The sequence below is a fragment of the Sceloporus occidentalis genome, unplaced genomic scaffold, assembly GCF_023333645.1.
Source record: "Sceloporus occidentalis isolate IW3139 unplaced genomic scaffold, rSceOcc1.0.p SCAF_2, whole genome shotgun sequence".
In the NCBI taxonomy this organism is placed as follows: domain Eukaryota; kingdom Metazoa; phylum Chordata; class Lepidosauria; order Squamata; family Phrynosomatidae; genus Sceloporus; species Sceloporus occidentalis.
Window position 1 is genome coordinate 253,820,264 of NW_028316982.1, and position 20,918 is coordinate 253,841,181.

General features: G+C 40.8%; 1 protein-coding gene across 1 annotated transcript in view; it reads left to right on the forward strand.

Annotated features, from left to right (window-relative positions):
- TMEM123 (transmembrane protein 123) overlaps positions 1-20,918 on the forward strand; it is a 36,712-nt gene that overhangs the window by 1,431 nt on the left and 14,363 nt on the right. Inside the window, exon 2 of the mRNA XM_089512758.1 lies at positions 12,141-12,200. Within this exon, the coding sequence (XP_089368884.1) occupies positions 12,141-12,200 (60 nt within the window). The remainder of the gene's footprint in view (positions 1-12,140; positions 12,201-20,918) is intronic.

Here is a 20,918-nt window from a genome sequence, read left to right on the forward strand (position 1 = left end):
TTGTTGTGTGCCTCAAAGTTATTTTTGGCTTATGGCAACCCTAAGGCAACCCTAGGGTTTTCTTAGTATGTAGAGAGGTCTTGTAGCACCTTTGAGGCTAACTGAAATAAAGGAGTTGGCAGCATGAGCTTCCCTAGACCTGAGTCTACTTCCTCAGATGCCTATATGCCATAGGTATGTGAGAATGTCAGTTCAGATTCAAAATATTTTCTGTATGGAAATGAAATAGCAAGTCCAGTTTCAACCATGGTTGTTACTGAACAATAGGGTTTTCTTGGCGAGTTTCTTCTTTAGAGGGGGGTTGAAATTGCCATCCTCTCAGGCTGAAAGAGTGTGGCTTGCCCAAGGTAGGTTTCCATGGCAGAGCTGGGATTCAAACCCTGGTCTCCAGAGACCTAGTCCAACACACAACCCACTTGGGTGTAAAAGTGCAAGGATTGCTTATTTTTAGACCAGTGATTCTCAAACTTTGGTCATTCGAGTATTCGGACCAACTGCCAAGAGCCCCAGCCAGCTTGGCCAACAGTCATGGATTCTGGAAGGTGAAGTCCAGAACATCTGCAGGACCAAAGTTTGGGAACCACTCTTTTAAGAGTTTGTGGTGAAGTTCAACTAAAACTCCCCCTCCATGTGCCAGCTGTGTGGCCATGCTGGGTGGCTGGAGGGGCTCTGGGAGTTGTAGTTTTTAAAATGTAACTTTTCCATGTTCTCATAGCTGTGTTAATCTGGAAAATCAGTATGCAAAGGGATCTTAGCAGCACCCCTGGTCTTTCCACTCCACCAAAAGCATCTGAGCAGGGTGACCAGATGCCCTCCTTTTCCAGAACATGTCCTACATTCCAACCTTCTGTCCAGGAGGAATTCCAAAATGTCCTCAACTTTGAACATGACCAAAAAGTATAGCTTTCTATTTATATGAGTGTTTTTTAGCTTTTATTTGGCCATGGCCTACATTTTTCTTGAATGTCCTACATTCTACGGTGCCTAGTCCTCCTTTTCAGGTGAGGACATTTGGTCATCCTGTGTCTGAGGAAGTAGCATCTACAAATGCTCACACTACCAACTTATCTTTCAGTTTCTCTCAAAGGTGCCACTAAGATCCCTTTGCTTTCCAAGGCCTGTGTTGAAAACAGGCACAAGAGGTGTTTTCTCTCATAATCTCTAAGTCCTCCAGTATGACTCTTGGTCAGTTTCAGGTCCTTAGGCTTTTGGACTTCAACACCCATAGTCCCTGGTCATCCATCGGTTATGCTGAGTGGGGCTGACAAGATTTGAAGTTCAGAGCATCTGGAGAGCCAAAGGTCAGGGACTCCAAGCCAAAGATTTATGCTCCACTCCAAAACAGAGAGGATGGTGAGTTTGGGCTGAAAAGGCTGCTTTGCCCAAATCCTGAGAGAGCTGTGGCCACTCAGAGAAAGCAGGACTAGGCCATCCACATTTGCATCTTTGACTTTTACGGATTTGATCATTTGTGGTTTTGATTAGCATGTTCTCTAGGTTCTCCAGCACAGCTCTATTGGAAATTGACCAAGAGTCATACTGGAGGACTTAGAGATTATGAGAGAAAACACCTCTAGGCATTTGTAGGTCCTCCAGTGCAATTCTATGGTTAACTTCTGGCAGATGTGGACCATAGAATTGCCCAGGAGGACCTAGAGATTCCTAGAGAGGTGTCCTTTCAGGTTAAAAACATAGTGCTTTTTATTCACGGGTTTTCCACTGCCCCTAACCCCAGCGAATGTGGAGGAACCGCTGTAGTTGATGAACCAAGGATTCGTTCAGAGAGAAAGAAAGAGCCCTTACACACTACACAAATACAGTGGACCCTTCACATTCAATGAGGTTAGGTGTCCAGGACATGGAAAAACCACAGATAAAAAACACTGTATTTTTTTAACCTGAGAGAACACCTTTGGAAATCTCTAGATCCTCCAGCGCAACTCTGTGGTCAACATCTGCTGGAGGCTGACTATAGAATTGTACTGCAGGACCTACAAATGTCTAGAAAAATGTTCTCCCTAAGAATCTGTAGGTCTTCCGGTGCGACTTTTGGTGGACATTGACCATAGAGTCACAGTGGAGGACCTAGAGATTCCTAGAGAGATCATATTAGTCAAATACATCAATAATCAAAGCCGCAAAAGTCAAAGCCACAAATGTGGAAGAACAACTGTAGTGCTATGTTGTTGGGCTGCTTCAAGTTGTTTCTGATTTACAGTGACCCTAAAGGAAACCTATAATCATGTTTTCTTGGCAAGATTTGTTCAGAAGGGGTTAGTCATTCTTTTCCTCTGAGGCTGAGAGTAAGTGACTGGCCGAAGATCATCCGGTACTTTTCTGTGGTCGAGCAGGGATTTGAACCCTGGTCTCCATTGTCCTAATCCAACACTCAAACCACAACATTTCCACTGTAATTGCCATGGTTCCATCCCATTGAATCCTTGGATTTGCCATTTAGGGTGGGATATTTAGAGTTCTCAGCCTGAGAGCTATAGTGCCTCATCAGACTACAAACCCCAGGGTTCCTTGGGATGGAGCCATGACAGTTAAAAGTGGAACTGTAGTGCTATAATTGTGTTGTGTGAATGGACCCTCAGGCATGTGTTCTCAGAGGAAAAGCAGAAGATGCTGGATACATCCTTCATTTACTATTTATCGCTCTATTTATTTATTTATTTATTTATTTAAATATTTCTACCCCAGCCTACATCAACTAGATCTCAGGGCAGCTTACAAGTAAAATTAACAAAAAGAGATCACATAAATTTCAATTAATAATGATAATTTAAATAAGCTAAAAATATATTAAACATAATCATGAGTTTAGACAGATTTTTAAAGTTTATAAGTATGTATAAAGCCAGCTTGGCATTGTGGTTTGAACATTGGACTACGGATCTGGAGACCAGGGTTTGATTCTCAGCTCAGCCATAGAACCCACAAGTCACACTCTCTCAGCCTTAGGGGTAGACATTGACAAACCTCCTCTGAACAAAGCCTGCCAAGAAAAACACTGTGATAAGTTTGACTTAGGGTCGCATGAGTCAGAAATGACTTGAAGGAGCACAGCAACAACAAAAGCATGTATATTAGTATTTGAGGTCAATCAAAGTAGTCATTCCCTATCGTCTTTCTTACATACTCAGATAGCAGCGTTCTTGTTTGTGCAGCCAAAATGTTCCTATCCACACACCAAGGGAAATGGCATCAGTGGTCCTAAGGAGAAATTCACAGAAGTACAAAATAATATCTAGAAATGAGGGGGAAACATCCCATTTAGGATTGAGCATGGTCACTGGCTGTGATTCCACATTGGAGAGGAAAAAATGAAAACTGTGGGAGGAAAAACGGAATGGCATTTCCAAGAAGAGGACATGTCTGACTGGAACAATGAATAGAAACACTCCACACTGTGGTGTTTTTTGTTTTTTTAGTGGTCCCACTTGTCTTGTTTTGATAACTTTTATTGCACAGCAGAGTGGCTGTTGTGTGAACAGGACCTTAAATTTACACTTGCAAATGTTGCTCTGTTCTTGTAGCAAAACAGGTTTAGAGCATATTGAGTCACACAAGTTTGCTGCTGGGGCATCTGCATTGCATATTCATTAACTATGCTGCAAGTCATAAACAGTGCTTCCCCCCTCCCTTTTTGAAGAGCACTAAAATAGAAATAAAGGAATGTTACATTCTGGTGCCTCTGAGGAGGAGGTTTGAAGTGGCAATCCCAGAAAACAGTTTCTATGAAATCAAAACAGAGGCCAGAATGTGTAAACAAAGCTGGCCATACTGAAAAAAGTTGTGACGTGGAAAAAAAATCCCACAAGTTCTCAGAAAACTTTACTGCTGCAAATTATACACATGTTTACTCAGGAGTAAATGCCACTAAACTCAATCCTCCTCCCTATTTCTTTCTTTGCCAAAAGCAGCCTTCCCCAGCAGAGTGCCTTCTGGACTCTATTTCTCATCACTTCTGGCTGGCATGGTTATGCCATACACATGTTAGGTGGGTATGGCAACGGTTGTGGTTCAACATACCTGAAAAATACTAGTTTGGGGAAGACTAATGTAAAGCTACTTTATAGTTAGCTTCTTGACAAGAATCAAGCCATGGAGCAATTTCAGCTAAATTTTAAATCCAAATATGGTTAAAATTTGAGCTCACTGTTTTAAGGATTGCTTGCGTTTATGCTTGTAGTACTGTACTGTGTATGACAGTTCAGAAAGATAAGCAATTTTGTAGAGTCCTGTCTCAAGGGTTTTGTGATTTTAATTTTGAAAGGAAGTCCAACACATTAAAAGCGGGAGGGGGGGTAGGGGAATAAAGGTTAATAATAATAATAATAATAATAATAATAATAATAATAATAATAGTACCTGCAGGTTAAATTGCACATGTGCCATCCCATGCATGTCTGTTCAAAAGTAAAATGTCATTGAGCTAAGTATGCTGGGTTGCAGCTCTCAGTTTATTCAGTAGGAAATTATATGAGTTTATATAACAGTAACCCGAGTTGCATTGTTGAATTCTGGCTTGTTGTGCCGGTGTGTCCTTACAGCCCAGTTGCCTTGTTGACTAATGAACCCTGGCTTGTTTATTCAGTGGCTTACCTCTTAATATGACCCTGAAATCCTGGCTTGTTTCTCATCTACCCGTCTATAAAGAGAAGCGGACAAAATGGAAAATAACAGCAAAAAATTGAGAAGCAAATTGTAGATTGTATAGGTATCTGCAGAACAAATCATGACTAAAGCCACAAACTGTGGTTAATGTAACATAATGGCTTAGCGTGAAGTGCAAATATAGGATCTGTAATGTCATCCCCAGTTGTTCTGGGAAGACAGGGGACCACTGCTTATTGTTTAGGAAATATAGTGGACCCTCAGCACACTAATTGATGACTTCATAGCTCACTGTCTTTGCTGCCAGTTCTGTCAAAATTTCTGAACATCATGAGGGTGTTGGAATGCCTTTCCCCCAGATTAGTGACTCTTACTCTGAGGAGGAGAAAATGGTCTCTGCAGAATTTCCCCATTCCAGATGACCTGTTCTTGTAATACAGTGCATGGCACTGCTAAGAAAACTGGCTAGAAAATCAGCATGCAAAGGGATCTTATAGCATCTTTGAGACCAACTGTGAAAAAAAATATGTTAGAGAGTTCTTGTAGCACCTTTGAGACACTAAAGCAAGAAGTTGCCAGCATGAGCATTCGTAGACTTAAGTCTACTTCCTCAGATGCATTTGGAAAGTATTAGGGAAGTAGACTTAAGTCTACGAAAGCTCATGTTGCCAACTTCTTTAATTAGTCTCAAAAGTGCTACAAGATCTCTTTAGATACTGATTCTATAGACTAACACGGCTATGTTTTTGAATTCTATCACTGTGTGAAATAAGTTATGATATCAGCTTTCATAGACTTAGGAGCTCAACAGACGTCCCTAAGTGGTGGTTCCGTGCCACCCCTTTCCTTGCTGGATCGGGGCTGCAGCAACTACACACCGCGGCCCCAATCTGTCCTTTCTGCAGCACAAAAAGAAGCTGCAAAAAGCAGCTCCTTTTTGCACTGCGGAAAGGGCGCCCTATCCACAGTGGTGGTGGTTTTTCAGTGCTCCTTTGGCGCAGAGCTTTTAAACATTGCATCAACAGAGCGCCGTCATGCCCCCAGCCGTGTGGTTGGGTGCACAGTGTGACGCCGGGGTGGGGGCAGCCGGCGTGTTTATGTCACACCACCCCCATGCCGGCATATAACACCAGTCTGTATGGGCTCTTGGTCTTTTCTCTCAGATGCATGGATGCACTTCTTTCGCACACTCAAAGGTGCTGCAAGATCCCTTTGCATCCTGTGCAAAAGAAGTTGTAGCCTTAGCTTTCACAGACTTTGGTCTGCTTCCTTAGCAATTTTCCCTCCCAAGCCTCCAAAAATATGTTGACTATATTGTCTATATAGTCTTAAGAAAATGCTTTATGCTTTATGTTATCTCTCCGTCAGCAATAGATCATCCTCTCTCTTAATCCTTGATGAAGTTGTGCAAAATTTAATGTGTAGTGGAATGCACTGCAGCTGCGGTTTATTTCTAGCAAGTTCATAGCACTATTTCTCTGGATTATCTTGCCCTTTACCACATTTTATAGTTTATTTGGGAAACAGAAAGCTTCTAGAAATAAGCATAACTTGTGTATCTGTATCTCAGTTGGTTTATGGCCTCACCCTAAAGGCCAAACTATATTTTATGGTAAACAGCTTCTGAAACTGTATTCAAAAGGAGATACCCATGTTGGTCTCTTTGAGCCAAAAATATATGCCTGGTAAAGGGAGCTGTAGTCCACAAAAGTTCACTGAGAGTCTAGGTTTCCACTCCAGTGGGAATTTCACTGATGTAACTAATTTCACATCTAGTGGAACTTACCTTATTTTTGAAATCATGTCATTGCATGCACCATTACACAATAATGTTGGGAGTAGAAGGAAGCATCACTTTTTTTTTTTTAAAGATATGTATCCTACCTTCTTTCTGACCTAGAACAGACCCTAAGAATGGCTAGGAATACTTCAAACAGAGAATTAAAAGCAAGTCTTGGTCAAACCACAACATAGAAGTCAGTGTTTTAAAAATAAAACTGAAGCAGAGACAGCACCCAAGCAGCTAAATGTATGGTGGGCCCTTGGTATCTGCTGGGGTTTGACTCCAAGACTCCCCCATGGATATCAAAATCCATTGGATGCTCAAGTCCCATGAAATACAAAGGCATAATAAAATGGTGTCCCTTATAAAAAATGGCAAAATCATGGTTTGCTTTTGGGAATATATATATAATATGAATATTTTCAAGCCATGGCTGGTTGATTTCATGGATAAAGAATCCATGGATATGGAAGGCAAACTGTATGTTGGTGGTAGAGTAGTTTACATGCCAAAAGGCTAACCAAAAATGTCTTTGCCTAGTGGTGGGAGGGCAACAGAGAGGAAGCCAACCTTACTTTAAGAAGAGTTCCAGAATCTGGGAGCAGCAGTCAAGAAGATGCTTGTAATGCAAGATAAAAAAACATGAGATACAGTTGTTGAGAAGGGCAAAAAAGGTGTGCAGTGCCCAGTTGCTAAAGCCGATCCACATCTGTACATCATTATGTTTTATAAATGTCAGTAGCTTTGAACATTCAGAAAAACATCCAGTTTCATTCAGAATCAGTTCTAATATCCCTGATTGTTAAAGGGCAAAAATAAAACATAATAAAAATTAAAGAGTAAAATAAAACATAATAAAAATTAAAGAGTAAAATTGCTTCTAATGTGATGGTTCACAAACTTAGGTACTCCAGATACCAGGTACCAGACCATTGACTATGCTGGTCCTGGGTTTTGAAGGTTAAAATTGTAAACATCTGAAGGGTGCCAGAGCTTGAAAGATACTGTTCTAGTGAAATGTGTGGCCCTCAATACTTCTTATTTGATTTTCCATACCTATTATGTCTTCCCATCTATTTCTTATTAGTCTAACTTGTGCCCACCCACCCTATGTGTCAGACAACAAATGTATGCATTGGAACCAAATATTAATTTGCATTAAGCATGTTTTACAATCGAATACCCGATGAGAGGCTAACAAGAAAGAAGTGATATTCTTGAATGTTTTTATCACACACACCCTTTGCAAATATCCCCTCTTAATGTAAATAAAGACAGAAATATTTGCTGGTTTAGGAAGTATAGTGAACCCTTTGATATCCCCTGGGGTCTGGGTCCAGGATCCCCTGTAGATACCAAATCCACGGGTGCTTATGTCCCATTAAATATAGTGGCATAGTGAAGTGGTGTCCTTTATATAAAATGGGGAAATCAAGGTTTGCTTCGTGGAATAATATATATATATATATATATATATATATATATATATATATTCAGGCTGTGGATGGTTGAAGCTGTGGATAGGCTTCACTTACCCTCCATGATTATGATGCTCCTCCTGATTTTGTTGGATTGCAGTTCCTCCCATCCCCAGCTGTCATAACCAGATAGAGATTATGGGAGTTGTGGTCCAGCAGCATCTGAACGGCCACATGTTAAGCACTGTTGTTCTTGGAATAATTGGTGCAGGGTTATAGAATCAGAGTTAGACAGACCACAAGGCCCATCCAGTCCCACTCTCTGCTATGTAGGAAGACACAGTCAAAGCACCACTGACAGATGACCATTCTGCCTCTGTTTAAAAACCTCCAAAGATAGTCAATATTATCAGATGAGAACAAATCGGATTGCTTCCATTGTTAACCTGTGGTATTTGCACGATTGAGGGGAATATTATCACTCCCCATCTGCTTATCCCATTTTTCTTCTGTCCGTAAAGAGTAGTGGACCCATCATTTGGTATTAATGGGAACTCCCATCAATACCAAGTGATGGGTCCATTACTCTTTATGGATGGGAGAAGAACTTGATAAGTGTGTGTGTGTGTGTGTGTGTGTGTGTGTGTGATAATCTTCCCTCCAATTGTGCGAATACCATGGGTTAAGGATGGGAGAAATCCGCTTTGCTCCTCCATGTGATAATCAGTGTTCCTATGCTGAACATCTCTTACCATCTGGAAGTTCTTCCTAATGTTGTGGTGGAATCTCTTCCTGTAGCTTGAATCCATTGCTCTGTGTCCTAGTCTCTGGAGCAGCATCAAACAAGCTTGCTCCATCCTCAAGATAACATCCCTTCAAATAGTTAAACAAGGCTATCATATCATCACCCCTTTACCTTCTCCTTGGAGGAAGTGTGAGGGCGGGTGTAAGCAAGTTATAGTCCACCAGATGTTGTTGGATTACAATGCCTATCAGTTTTAGCCAGCATATGAAGTGAATGAGAGATTATAGGAGTTGTGGGGCAGTGAATAAGGCCATAATGTGCCTATCTATAGTCTGGGCAGTTCACTTCATTCTGCTAAATGTGGTGCGTGTAAAACAAAACAGCCGAGAATGTAGAGGGGAGATTGTATTGACAACAGAGAGCAAAGTTCACAAAATAAAGATTACTAATTTGCTTTAATTTTTTTGAAGTCACAGAGTTTCAACCAGGGATGTGAAATTGGAGTTGGAGCGTTGGAGTCAGAAGCACTTTTGGGTGGAGTCAGAGTCAATAGACTCCAGATTCTGCCTTTAAAAAATAACATATATTTTTTTAAAGGAAAACTTTCCTAAATTCCTACAAAACAAACTAGGTATTTAATAAATTTTAAAATGGTAAAATATACGTATAAAATAGATTTACCATATAGTGTGTGTGTGTGTGTTATTATAACATTACTATGTGGTGTAATATTATATGATAAATATATCATTTTGTACTTACGTTTCCCTTTTTAAAATTTACAAGAATTTTCTTGTTCTGAAATTTTACTAAGATAAATATATTTTATGTTCTATCAGTCTAAGTAGCCTGATGATTCATGTAGCAATGATTAAATGCCTTCAGCCACAGCTTTACTACAGTAAACATGTTATTACTGGTTAATATATATTTACCATTTATGAAGGAGTTGGAATCGAAGTTTTGGTGTATTAACTCCACAGCCCTGCTTTGCAACTTACCTTATGATAACAGTGTGTGGTAATAAGATAAATTACACCTACTGGACACTCCATATTTTTTTACTGGACTGGTCTCACATTTTCTTTAAAATTACTCAGTTTGCTTCATAAGACATAAAGTCATCAGGGCACAGTTTGTTTTTTTAACTTTGGAGATTCTTGAGTGGAAGCAAGGGCAAAGTGATAGGGAGAGATTTTTCAAATGCCATAAATATTACGAAAGATGCATGAAGAACCTCAGAGGTATTTCAGTAGGGTGGGTTAGAAAATGAACTTAAACCCCTGCAATTTTCATGTGCCCTGCAGCCATGGGATACTGATCCCTTGCTGAATTTCTGAAATAAAGATATAAGATAATATGAAGGCATTGTAAGAGTGCATCATATTGGGGAGAGGTAGTTTCAAATTATTCTTCAGAATATAGAGCAAGACAGGTTTCTTGTAAGTTTAGACTGACCACAAAGATCAATGCGTATGCAACTTTTCTATATTGACAAAAGTGCCTGTTCAATTTCTGCTTAACTATTAAAGCCAACATAGTGGTTTGAATGTTGGACTACAGTCCTGGTGACCGGAGTTCAAATCCCCACTCGCCCATGAAACCCACTGGGTGACCTTGGGCAAGCCAAATGCTCTCAGCCTCAGGTGAAGTCTAAGGCAAACCTTCTCTGTAAGAAAACCCCATGATAGGTTTGCCTTGGGATCGCCATAAGTTGGAAATGACTTGAAGACACACATCAACAACACCTCCGTCAAATGGAGCTAGCAATTGTACTTCCTTTATTTTTTACGAACTGCTTGCTGTTCCTGGAGACTTGTTTTTTACCATTTCTCTTATTGCAGCTTCTACCTCGCTTTTTTGAATTTGAGGTTCATCTTCATACAGCTCTTTGTTCCACATGTCATTCATTTTATCATCTCTTTTATATAACCCTTCTGTGTATTGCATCCAACATCTTTTTATTTCTTCCTTTATCCCTATTATTTTTATTGTCAGTGGCGGGATACAGACCGCCACTTTGCGGCGGTCTCCCGCCGGCGCCATTTGCTCTGCGCAGGAGCTGCAGCAGCCAAACCGCACGGCTCCCGCGCGGAGCAAAAAAGAAGCTCCATTTCGGAGCTTCTTTTTGCGGCGCCTTTATGACGTCGCAAGGCGCCGCTGGCGCATTCGCGACATCATAGGCGCCGCAACACGTCTGGACGCTATGCGTCCAGTACGTAAACATGGCGGCCCCCATGTGGAAGGGGCGCTGCCATGTTGTACGTATTCTATACGTACTAGTGTTAGGGGGGTGCGGAAGCACCGCCCCTTCCTAACCCTAGTACGTATAGAATACGTACTATATGGCGGTTTGTATCCCGCCAGAGTGTCACAGTCCTTCGTTTGAACTTTCCTTTGATTTCCCAAATCTTGTAGAATAGGTTTCTCGTTCTTCCCTTTTTGTTGTCTTCTATTTCTCTGCATTGGTCATTGTAGTATTTTTTATTATCTTTACGCATTAGCCATTGTACTGTTGCGTTCATGGTTCTTAGTTTATTCTTATCTCCTTTTTGTTTTGTTTTTCTCCTTTCTTTTATTGCTTGTAGCATTTTATCTGTCATCCATGGTTTCTTCACTTTCTTTTTGTTTGTTGGAAGTGTCTTTGTCTGTATTCCTCTTTTATTATGTCCCTGGCTTCAGACCAAAGCTCTTCCAGTTCACTATCTATTATGCTTAGTAGTGCAAATCTGTTTCTTTCCGTATATTAATGAATTCTGTGGCGATATTGTTTAAATCATATTTTGGTATGATGATTGATTTAGTTTTCTTCTTGAGTTTTACTTTGATTTTCGATATGAGCTATTCGTGATCTGTACCACAGTTGGCACCAGGTCTTTTACTTCCGATTATATAATCTATTTCATTTTTATGTTGGCCATTTGGTGATGTACATGTGTATAGCCTTCTTTCTGGTTGTATGAAAAATGTTTGTTGTTGGCTTCATAAGGTTGTTGGCTTCACAAAAATCTGTTACTGACCTTAGTGGAACTTATTTTCCTTGTCTTGACCGAATGATTGTTATCCAGGAGACATTCCATCTCCTTTTAGCAGGAGGTAGCTCAAAGTGAAATATTTTAGTCCTGCCTAGTGTTGTACTTTTGTCTTCAGCATTTTGTTTTATTTTTATTTATTAAAAACAGTTTTAAATTTGTGAGCCAGAATTCTAAATTAGCATTTTAAAAATATTGTTGATTTTGGTTTATTTTTTAACATTTGTGTCAGAAATTGTTTTATCTTTATTTTGTTTTAACTTGCACTGTGAGCTATCTCGGCTTCTGTGTTGGAGAATGAAGGATATAAAATAAATAAATAAATAAATGTCAAACTCCTTTACTATGCATGCAAGGACTGATACCAAGAGGATTGTTAATAATGTTTGAGTTGCATAAACAATACTTAAGATTATTGAAATGTGTGTGGATGTGTAATAAGGCTCCCTGAAAATTATTAGGAGTATTGAGACATAGACCTTCCAAAGGGAAAACGGTGCTAATGTGTATCAACTATATTGTTGTGTGTTGTTTTGTTTCAGTGAAATCTAATGAAGATAAAGCCATTCCTGATTCTTCTCATCCAGATTCTTCAGCACCAGGTAAGTCTATACTTGGTCTTCTCTCACACACCTACACACTAAGATGATAACACTGGCACCTGTAGCCCACAGATTCAGCACAAATTCATGTGTTTGCATATATGAATTGCTCAGATGACATCAGACCTGTTAATGTTAATTATATCTCAGGATTGGGTGCCAAGAGTGACCTGAGGAAAGGCAAGGACATCCTTGCTTGAGAGACTGCACAGGACTGATTGTCATGTACTTTTCATATATGGGACAGCCCACTTCAAAGAACAGGTAGGCTTCTTTGACAAAGAGTCTAAAGTTCAAAACCTAAAAACTTAGAGTTGGAAGAGACTGCAAGGGCCATCTACCCCCTGCACTACTAAAACACTCCTGAAAGATGTCCATCCAACCTGTGTTTAAATACCTCCAAAGAAGGAGAATCCATCACCCTGAGAAGTAGTCTGTTCTGCTATAGAACAGCTCTTACAGTAAAGAAATTCTTCCTAATGTTTGGCTGGAATTTCTTTTCTTTGTAATTTGCAGCTCTTTATTAACCTATAAATAGTTTGGGTTTTAATTTAACTAAGATTTCTGTAATTTAGTGTTGAGACAAATTTGTGCGTAAACTTACTCCAAAGGCACCAGATCCTGTCTGATCTAGGAAGCTAAGCATGGTCAGCCATGGTTAGTATTTGGATGGAATACTGCCAATTAATACCATGTGCAATGGGCTTTACTTTAAAGGAAGGAACTGGCAAAACGACCTTGTAGCTATTCCTTGCTAAGAAATTCATGGGGTCATCATAAGTCAACAGGTGACCTGAAGGCACATAGATATCCAAGACAGCTGTGTCCTGAAAACAGGGATTGGGGGGATAAAACTGAAACTGCTTTATCCAAACCATCATTCTGAAATGGAGATATAATATCTCAGAAGAAAAAATGGATGAACATCCATTTTAAGAGTTGCTTACAGCTTTGTAGGTACCATGTAGTTTTTATGACATCACTTGCAATGAAATATTAATAACTCCCTATAATCAAGCTCTAGCGCAATGTGAATTGCGAGGATCGGTACACAATGTATATAAGTGGAGATATGTGTGTCCATAGCTATTTTGCAAGGGTTGAATCCTGTTTACAAGGCTGAAGAACTAGTTCAGAGGAGAGAAACTGGATGAATGGAAGCACATGTCTCCCCACCAGCACTGCCACAGCCTTTCTTCCTTGGGAGGAAAAGGGTGGGAAGGGACAGACCAGGCTGAAGAAGAAGAAGGCCCTTTGTGTATCCTCCCAGTTAAGTCTTAGTTTGTCCAGACCATTCCAGGCTTACCCCTCAAATTAATGAAGCTGCAAGAAAAAAGTGCGTTCTTCCAAAACTATGAAAGACCCATTTATCTTGCTAAGAAGCAAGTCTCTTAGAAACTATATTGCAACTCCCAGAATCCCCTAGGTCATGCTGGTTATGGGATGAGGGGTTTACATTTGAACAAAGTAAATTGTCTAGGCTCTGCCTCAAATAGCCCCATTAAAATGCCCTAGAGGCATCTTATAATGTGAGGCAGGACTTTTCTTTCTTTCTTTTCGCCGACTGTCTGCTGGTTGTTTCAACCTCATTTCCCCACTTGTTTCCTCAGAGGCCAGCCCTGAAGGAAGTTGGTGTCTAGAGTGGCAACAAAGGAGGAAGATTTTCTCCCCTCCCAAGCATAGACTAGCCCATGTTTCCTTCCCCTCCCAGCGTCTCCAGGCGCACAGGAAGGGCAGGCCTGGCTGTGACAGGGAGGAAGCCTTCTATCCACATTTTCAGCCTGGAATACAGTTATGTACAGGTTGAGTCTCTCTTCTCTAATTTGAAATATCCATAAATCCAAAATTGTTCACATGGGTTGCTAAGATAATGACACCTTTGCTTTCTTTTGGTTCAGTGTATACAAACTTTGTTTCAATCACAAAATTATTAAAAATATTATGTATGAAATTACCTTCAAGCTGTGTATAAGGTGTATTCAAAACATAAATCAATTTCATGTTTAGACTTGAGTCCCATCTCTGAGAAAATCCAAAATATTTCTAGTCCCAAGCATTTCAAATAAGAGAGACTCAATCTGTTTTTTCCCTGTTATGATGTGGCACAACATAGTTGCATTTTAATCTGCAATTATGTGTTAATAAAAACTAATAGAATACTAACTAATAAAAACTAAAATAAAATTTACAGTCTAACTTGGAAATCCATATTATGCAGATTTTTTTTCTAGCCACATTAGGACCCATTTTTGGCAGGGGTTCCATTTCAAGACTATCCATCATGACAGGGTCACTTGCCTTGTATTTTTACTCCCTGCTTAATATGTGTTCTGTGCAGAGCTTGGATGGGTTACTTTTTGAACTACAACTCCCAGAACTCCCAGCAGGTGAGTTTGGGGAATTTTACTTCCAAGCTTCCTGCAGCCACAAAATTTGGGTACTTGATATTTGGGTACTTGATATTCCATATGCTTTAAGGTTGAGCAAAATTCCCAGCATTGACAGAACTGGAACTTAAAGATACAGCATCATTAAATCTGTCTCTCCCCTGTTAAAATCAAGTCACCATCCCTGCACAGTTAACAGTAGAGTTGGTAGCTTTCATTTTAGATGCCAATAAGTCCTGGGTGAAGGATGTCTGAGAATACATTCCCTATTATACCTTCGTATTGGTGAGTCTGAGCTGCCACATGGCTTAGCAGCAGTGACTGCAGTCCTGGATCTGCTTAGCTGGTCAACTTATAATAATAATAAATAATAATAAAATATTTATTTGTATCCTGCCTCTCCCGTTTAAGGATCGAGGTGGGCAACAGCAAGGAAAAATTCAAATACAGAGTCACAGAAAAAAATAATGAAACAGTCCCCCCAAACCCCCAACTTTCTACCCTCCCTCCCATCAAAACAAAATAATAACAATAACAATAAAAACATTTAACTGGAATAACATAAACTTCTGCCCCCTTTATTATTACAAGATCACATCGATCCAGTGGTTTTTAGTCTTAGTCAGATCTCAGAAGGTAGAAAGGTAGGTGTGTTGGCTGATAAGAAGGGGGTCTCTATTAGTGTGGTAATTTAGTAGGGCAACTTTCAGTTGACAAAAAATCTTGCAAGCTTTCATGTTCACTAAATCTCTTCAGTAGACATTATGTTACACAAGTAAACAGAGAGCAGATAGGAGGGAGGAAATAGGCTGACTTGATGCTGAAGTCATGAAGTGTATATGTCAGAGTAGGTTGCATACATTCAAGTTAAGCCCATGTTGTAGCTGCAACTGCCTCAGGGACTTATAGGAAGAAGAAACAAACCATGTTTGGTCGAAGGCTTTCATGGCCGGCATCCATAGCTTTTTGTGGGTTTTTCAGGCTGTGTGGCCATGTTCTAGCAGAGTTTCTTCCTGATGTTTCACCAGTATCTGTGGCTGGCATCTCCATGTTTGATCTCTCATTTTTGCCAAATCCATTCACATTTTTTGATTTGCTGTCTGAATGACACATCTCATTATATCCCCCATCCCTCCAGCTCAAATGATGTCTTGCAGCATTTCTTCACTACCTGTTTAATTCATCTGAATGTGTGTGAATATTTATTAGTTACATTTATATTCAGCCTTTCTCTAAGTAAGGCTAAGACAGTATACATGTCTCTTCCACATTTTTCTTAACAATGGCAGAGTACAACCCGCCAGAAATAGGTGCGTCCCCGGCGCCTCTCTTTGCTCCGCAGGAGCGCCGCAGCAACCAAATTGCACGGCGCTCCTGCAGAGCAAAAAAGGAGCACCAGGAAGTGGCTCCTTTTTTGCGGCACACTTCCGCGCCCTAAAGCGCCAGCGATGCCGCGGTGACATCGCAATTGCGCCGCCCCATTTGGAGGCGGCGCAGCTGTGATGTCACCAGTATGCTCCACATCTGGTGGGTGCGCTGCAGCTGCGGTGCCCTCGTCACGTGCGAGAGCTGCCGGGCATGTGGGCGCTCCGCCCACCAGGCAGACCTCGCATGTGATGAGGGCGCCTCAAAGGCCCATCTGGTCCAGGCCAATAATCTTTGAGATGAGCCATGCTGAGAGAAATTAGTTTCATGTCGAATTAACCTGGATTCCGCCCCCCCAGGTCCCAATCTAACCATCTGTCATCTTTCAGCCTATGAGGGAGAGAGTAGGCTGGCCCAGCTCCATCAGGGCTAGCCTGAAGAAAGAGGCTCCTCCCTCCATAACTGTCATCTTTTGGCCTGCAAGGGAGAGAATAGGCTGGCCCAGCACCATCGGGGCTAGCCTGAAGATAGAGCGCCCTCCCTCCTTAACTGTCATCTTTTGGCCTGTGAGGGAGAATAGGCTGGCCCAGCTCCACCAGGGCTAGCCTGAAGAAGAAGAGCCCTCCCTCCGGTCCATCTGCCTTGGTCCAGGCCTCAAAGGGAGAGAAGAACCACTGGACCTCATCCCCTTTCCCTCCACCATTCCCTTCTCCTTTTGTGTCATGTCTTTTAGATTGTAAGCCTGAGGGCAGGGAACCGTCTATTATCCCCTCTGTTGTAAACCGCTCGGATTCCCAGTGATTGGGCGGTATATAAACTAATAATAATAATAATAATAATAATAATAATAACAACAACAACCAGTACACTGGATCGTTTAGTAAATATGCATACACACATATATAATTACTCCCCAGATAATGTCCCTTCCCTTTGTCCTGTGTTCTCTCCCTTCTCTAATACCCTCCTCTGTTTCTTCTTGCTGGATATATTTATTTCTATGTAAGGTCATGGAAGCCATGATAGGGATTCACTGCGTCTTCCTTTAGCAGTCCTAGTATGATTCATACTAGGAAAATGTCAGGAAAACTTTAGCTTTCCCCTCCTCCACAGGCCTTTTGCTAAGATAGTATGATAGCGTTGGAAGAGACCACAAGGATCATCCAATCTAACCCCCTGACATGCAAGAATACACAGCCAAAACACTCATAACAGATGGCCATTCAGCCTCTGTTTAAAAATCTCCAAAGAAGGAGATCCCACATAGAGACAGCAAGTTATACAATCAGACAACTCAGATGTTAAGTTGTGGTTAGTCATGCTAGCTGCAGCATCTTGGTTGACCCTATGACTTACATTTGAAGAAAATCACTAATTTACAAGTTTTGTTACCAGTCACCAGTGGCCATTTTATCTACAGGATGGATGGGATGGGAGTTAACATCTAATATGCATTTAAAAATATCCTCCTCCTGATGTGTTGGTTGGAACTGCATTCCTGCCAGAATGGGAAGAATGCAGCTTGAAATAAATCTCTTGTCAGAGGAATGCTGCTACTTGAAAGACAGCAAGCAACTGAGGTTTTTTTATGTTCGTTATGCAATTAACCTTACATATTGACTCCTGCTACCTTTGTTGTTAGTAGAAAGAACTTTATAAATGTCAATATACATTTGCTACAAGTTGGATGGTTGCTCTTTCTCTCTGTTTGTGTATATTTGATTCTTTATCTCAAAGTTATTGCATTATGGCAGGGTGGGGGGTGTTGGCCGTTTGATAAACTTTTATTTTGGTGATGTTTATCCAAACACAAAGCTCCCATTTCTCTGTTTGGATATGCAACAGAGGCATTGGGGGGGGGGGACCACACTTGAGTGTTTCATCATAGACTAATTATCTGCTTGGAAGGAGCCATGGCTAGGCACTGTGCCATGGGCAAGTCAGAGCAAGATGTGGTGTAGTTTATCATTCCTTTCTCCTTTCCCAACAAAACTAACATTGACTTATATTTTTAGAGCCATCTTGTGTTTGTATTCCTCTCTATCTACCTACCTACCTATGAGTTGACTCTTCATAAATGGTCTAAAGCATAGAAGAATTGAAGGTGCAATACACAGAAACACACACACATATACACAATTGCTAGACTTATCTGTTTGCGTAGCATAATTTGTGCAGGTGTTAGAGCTTAGAAAGCTAACTTTTTTCAGTGTGTACCTCACAAACTCCCTAAGCCAGTATGGCCCAAAGATTCTGACAGTTGTAGTCCAAAAATGTAACGTTTCCAAGCTCAAGGAAGAACCTGTAAGGAGTTGGGATTCCTGAGTAATGGAAAACTTGATGGCACATATGGAACCTATACCTGTAAGCTCTGTACCTGCATAGACGCTTTCACAAGTAATGCTCAGACAGAAGGAGTAGTGACAAACAAAATGGCCCCCCTCCCACTTTGATGGCTGGAAGATGATTGCACTGATGGCTGAAACTTACTTCAACCCCCATGATGACTTGGTATTCTCCACTCCACCTAAGCCAGCAGTCTAATTTAGGAGGCGCAAAGCTCTGTCCTCCCAACAGAGGAACAGATGGAGGGAGGACACGGCTGCCTTCCCCCCCAACCCACAACTGCTGCATGAGGCAGCTCCCTCACTCTGATTAATGGAAAGGCCTACTTTGATTGTGAATTAGAAAGTAGACACGGTCCCACATCTGGATTTGTGTACCTGTACTGTAATTGTCAACATGCAAAATGCTTTGGGGCTGCTCCATTATTAGGTAAAAGGTAACTGCCATTAGAGAAGTACATTTTATACTTTTCTATTGAGACCTGAGGATCAAACTGCACAGCATGTTAAGCAAGGTGAGAATCATATAGACAATACAGACTGTTTTTGAAGGCCTCTCACACCAGTCTGTATTGTCTAAAGAAAAAGAAAAAGGATTGTGTCTTCTATATACCTTCCAGACATAGCAGATCCCTAGCGTTGGAGGTGGCTCTTTCATACTCTGCCATCACCCCCTTTGGAAATGAACTCCTGATCATTTTCATTTTTTTAAAGAATGCCACCCAGTTGTATGGTCTACAAATGATCTCTAGAAGTATATTTGGGTCCTGGAAGATGCCCATTGCTATTACATAGTATGGCTCAGCGATTAACACACTGATTCTGAAGAGACCCAAGTGCCACATAATGGGGTGAGCTCCTGTCACTAGTCCCAGCTTCTGCTGACCTAGCAATTCAAAAGCATGTAAAAAGTGCACGTAGATATATAGGTACCACTTTGCTAGGAAGGTAACACCATTTTGTACAGTCACGTTGGCTACATGTTCACATGCTGACTCTTCAGCTTAGTAACAGAGATGAACACCACCTCCAGCAGTCAGACACAATCAGACAATCTTGTCAAAAGAAAACCTTTACCTTTACTACATAGTATGCAGTTTATCGTCTACATTTTACATAAGTGCTGCAAATAGGGGAGAGGATATTGGCTGGGAACAACTGGGAAGGATATTATTAATGCTTCCCTTCCTGTGTGTGGTGGTCCCCAGCAAAATCAGAGCTCTCCTTGTTTTGGAGAAAACAAAATATGTGGAGTGCGACGGCCCAAAAGGTCCCATGGTTGTTTTAGGAGTTGCCTTTAAGGAAGCAGTGACTGGTTTTGTGGTTCTCCAAAATCTAACCTTCTTTCCCTTGTATGCAACAGGTACATCTATAGGTCTGTTCCATGTCAGATATAAAAGTTCAAGCTTAGAAAATGTGCATGTTTGGACCACAACTCTCAGAATCTCTTGTTCATCATGGCTAGTGAGCGGCTCATGCTGGGTGAGAGATCCTGAGAGATAACAACAACAACAAAAACATTTGGGTTTAAGTTTTTTTTAACTATTGAAATACTATGTTAAATAAAGCATGTTTTGATGTTTAACAAAGTCTATTCTGATTTGGAGAGTTGGCTTATCAGCCTTTGAACTCTGGTTAGAAAATGTATTTCATCTCTTCCTGTATTTCATGCATGCTTTGCCAAGGAGCTGAACTTCTTAATTGCTACAAGGTGAGTACTTCAGTGAAAAGTTTTGTGATGTTTCAGCCTTAATTAATACTGGTTTTGAACTGAGCTTTGGAGGCCATTAAGTATGCTCTTGTATTACAAGAGAGGCCGACATGATGAGACTTGTTTGGGGATGTGTGCAGTTTCATTTTTATGTGTGCAGTTTCATTTCTGAAACCACAGCTGGTCTATTTACAATAAACCAGAGATGACTATCCCCACAACTTCCTTTTTTAAAACTGAAGATATGCTGCAAAATGCACTAGAGTTGCTTTTGTGGAAACTTTGCTAGTTTCAGTGCCTTCATTTCAACTGTAATTACTGTTTTCTGCGTGCAGATAAAGACTCTGGATTAATGTTGCTTTTCCAGATTGAAAATAAAATTCCTATATATGTGACAACTGCTGTGAAATACAAGACGACATGGTGAAAAATTCTCAAAGGAAAGTCCATAGGGTCAGCCATAGAGAACATAGTTTGCATTAAGAAGGGTCCAGGTTCAATTTCTGCCTCCTCCCGGACCCCTTCTGGTGGTGGACTGGTTGATTTTGGTCTAGATATACTAATAGTCTGAGTCAGTACAAGACAACGTATTTCCAGAGGAATTCTTATATCTTTCTCTTTTGTTTACTTCCCAGTACATTAGGAATGGCTTCTTGGAATACCTATACAGATACACCTCAGTTAACAAAGCGTTTAACAGAGTATGGAGCAAGCTTGTTTTCTCCTGCTCCAGAAAAGTTCCTTTTCTCAAAGTGCTTTTAAGCCATCAGGATCCACTTCTCCTTATCCTATTTTAGCTGGAGGGTTTGTTTTAGCTACATCGGTAGTAGGCGGACAATAAAGGAAGGCTAGAGAAGCACATACTTTCTGTGTCAGTTTGCAGGAGCATGCCTGCAGTAAAAAATGCAAT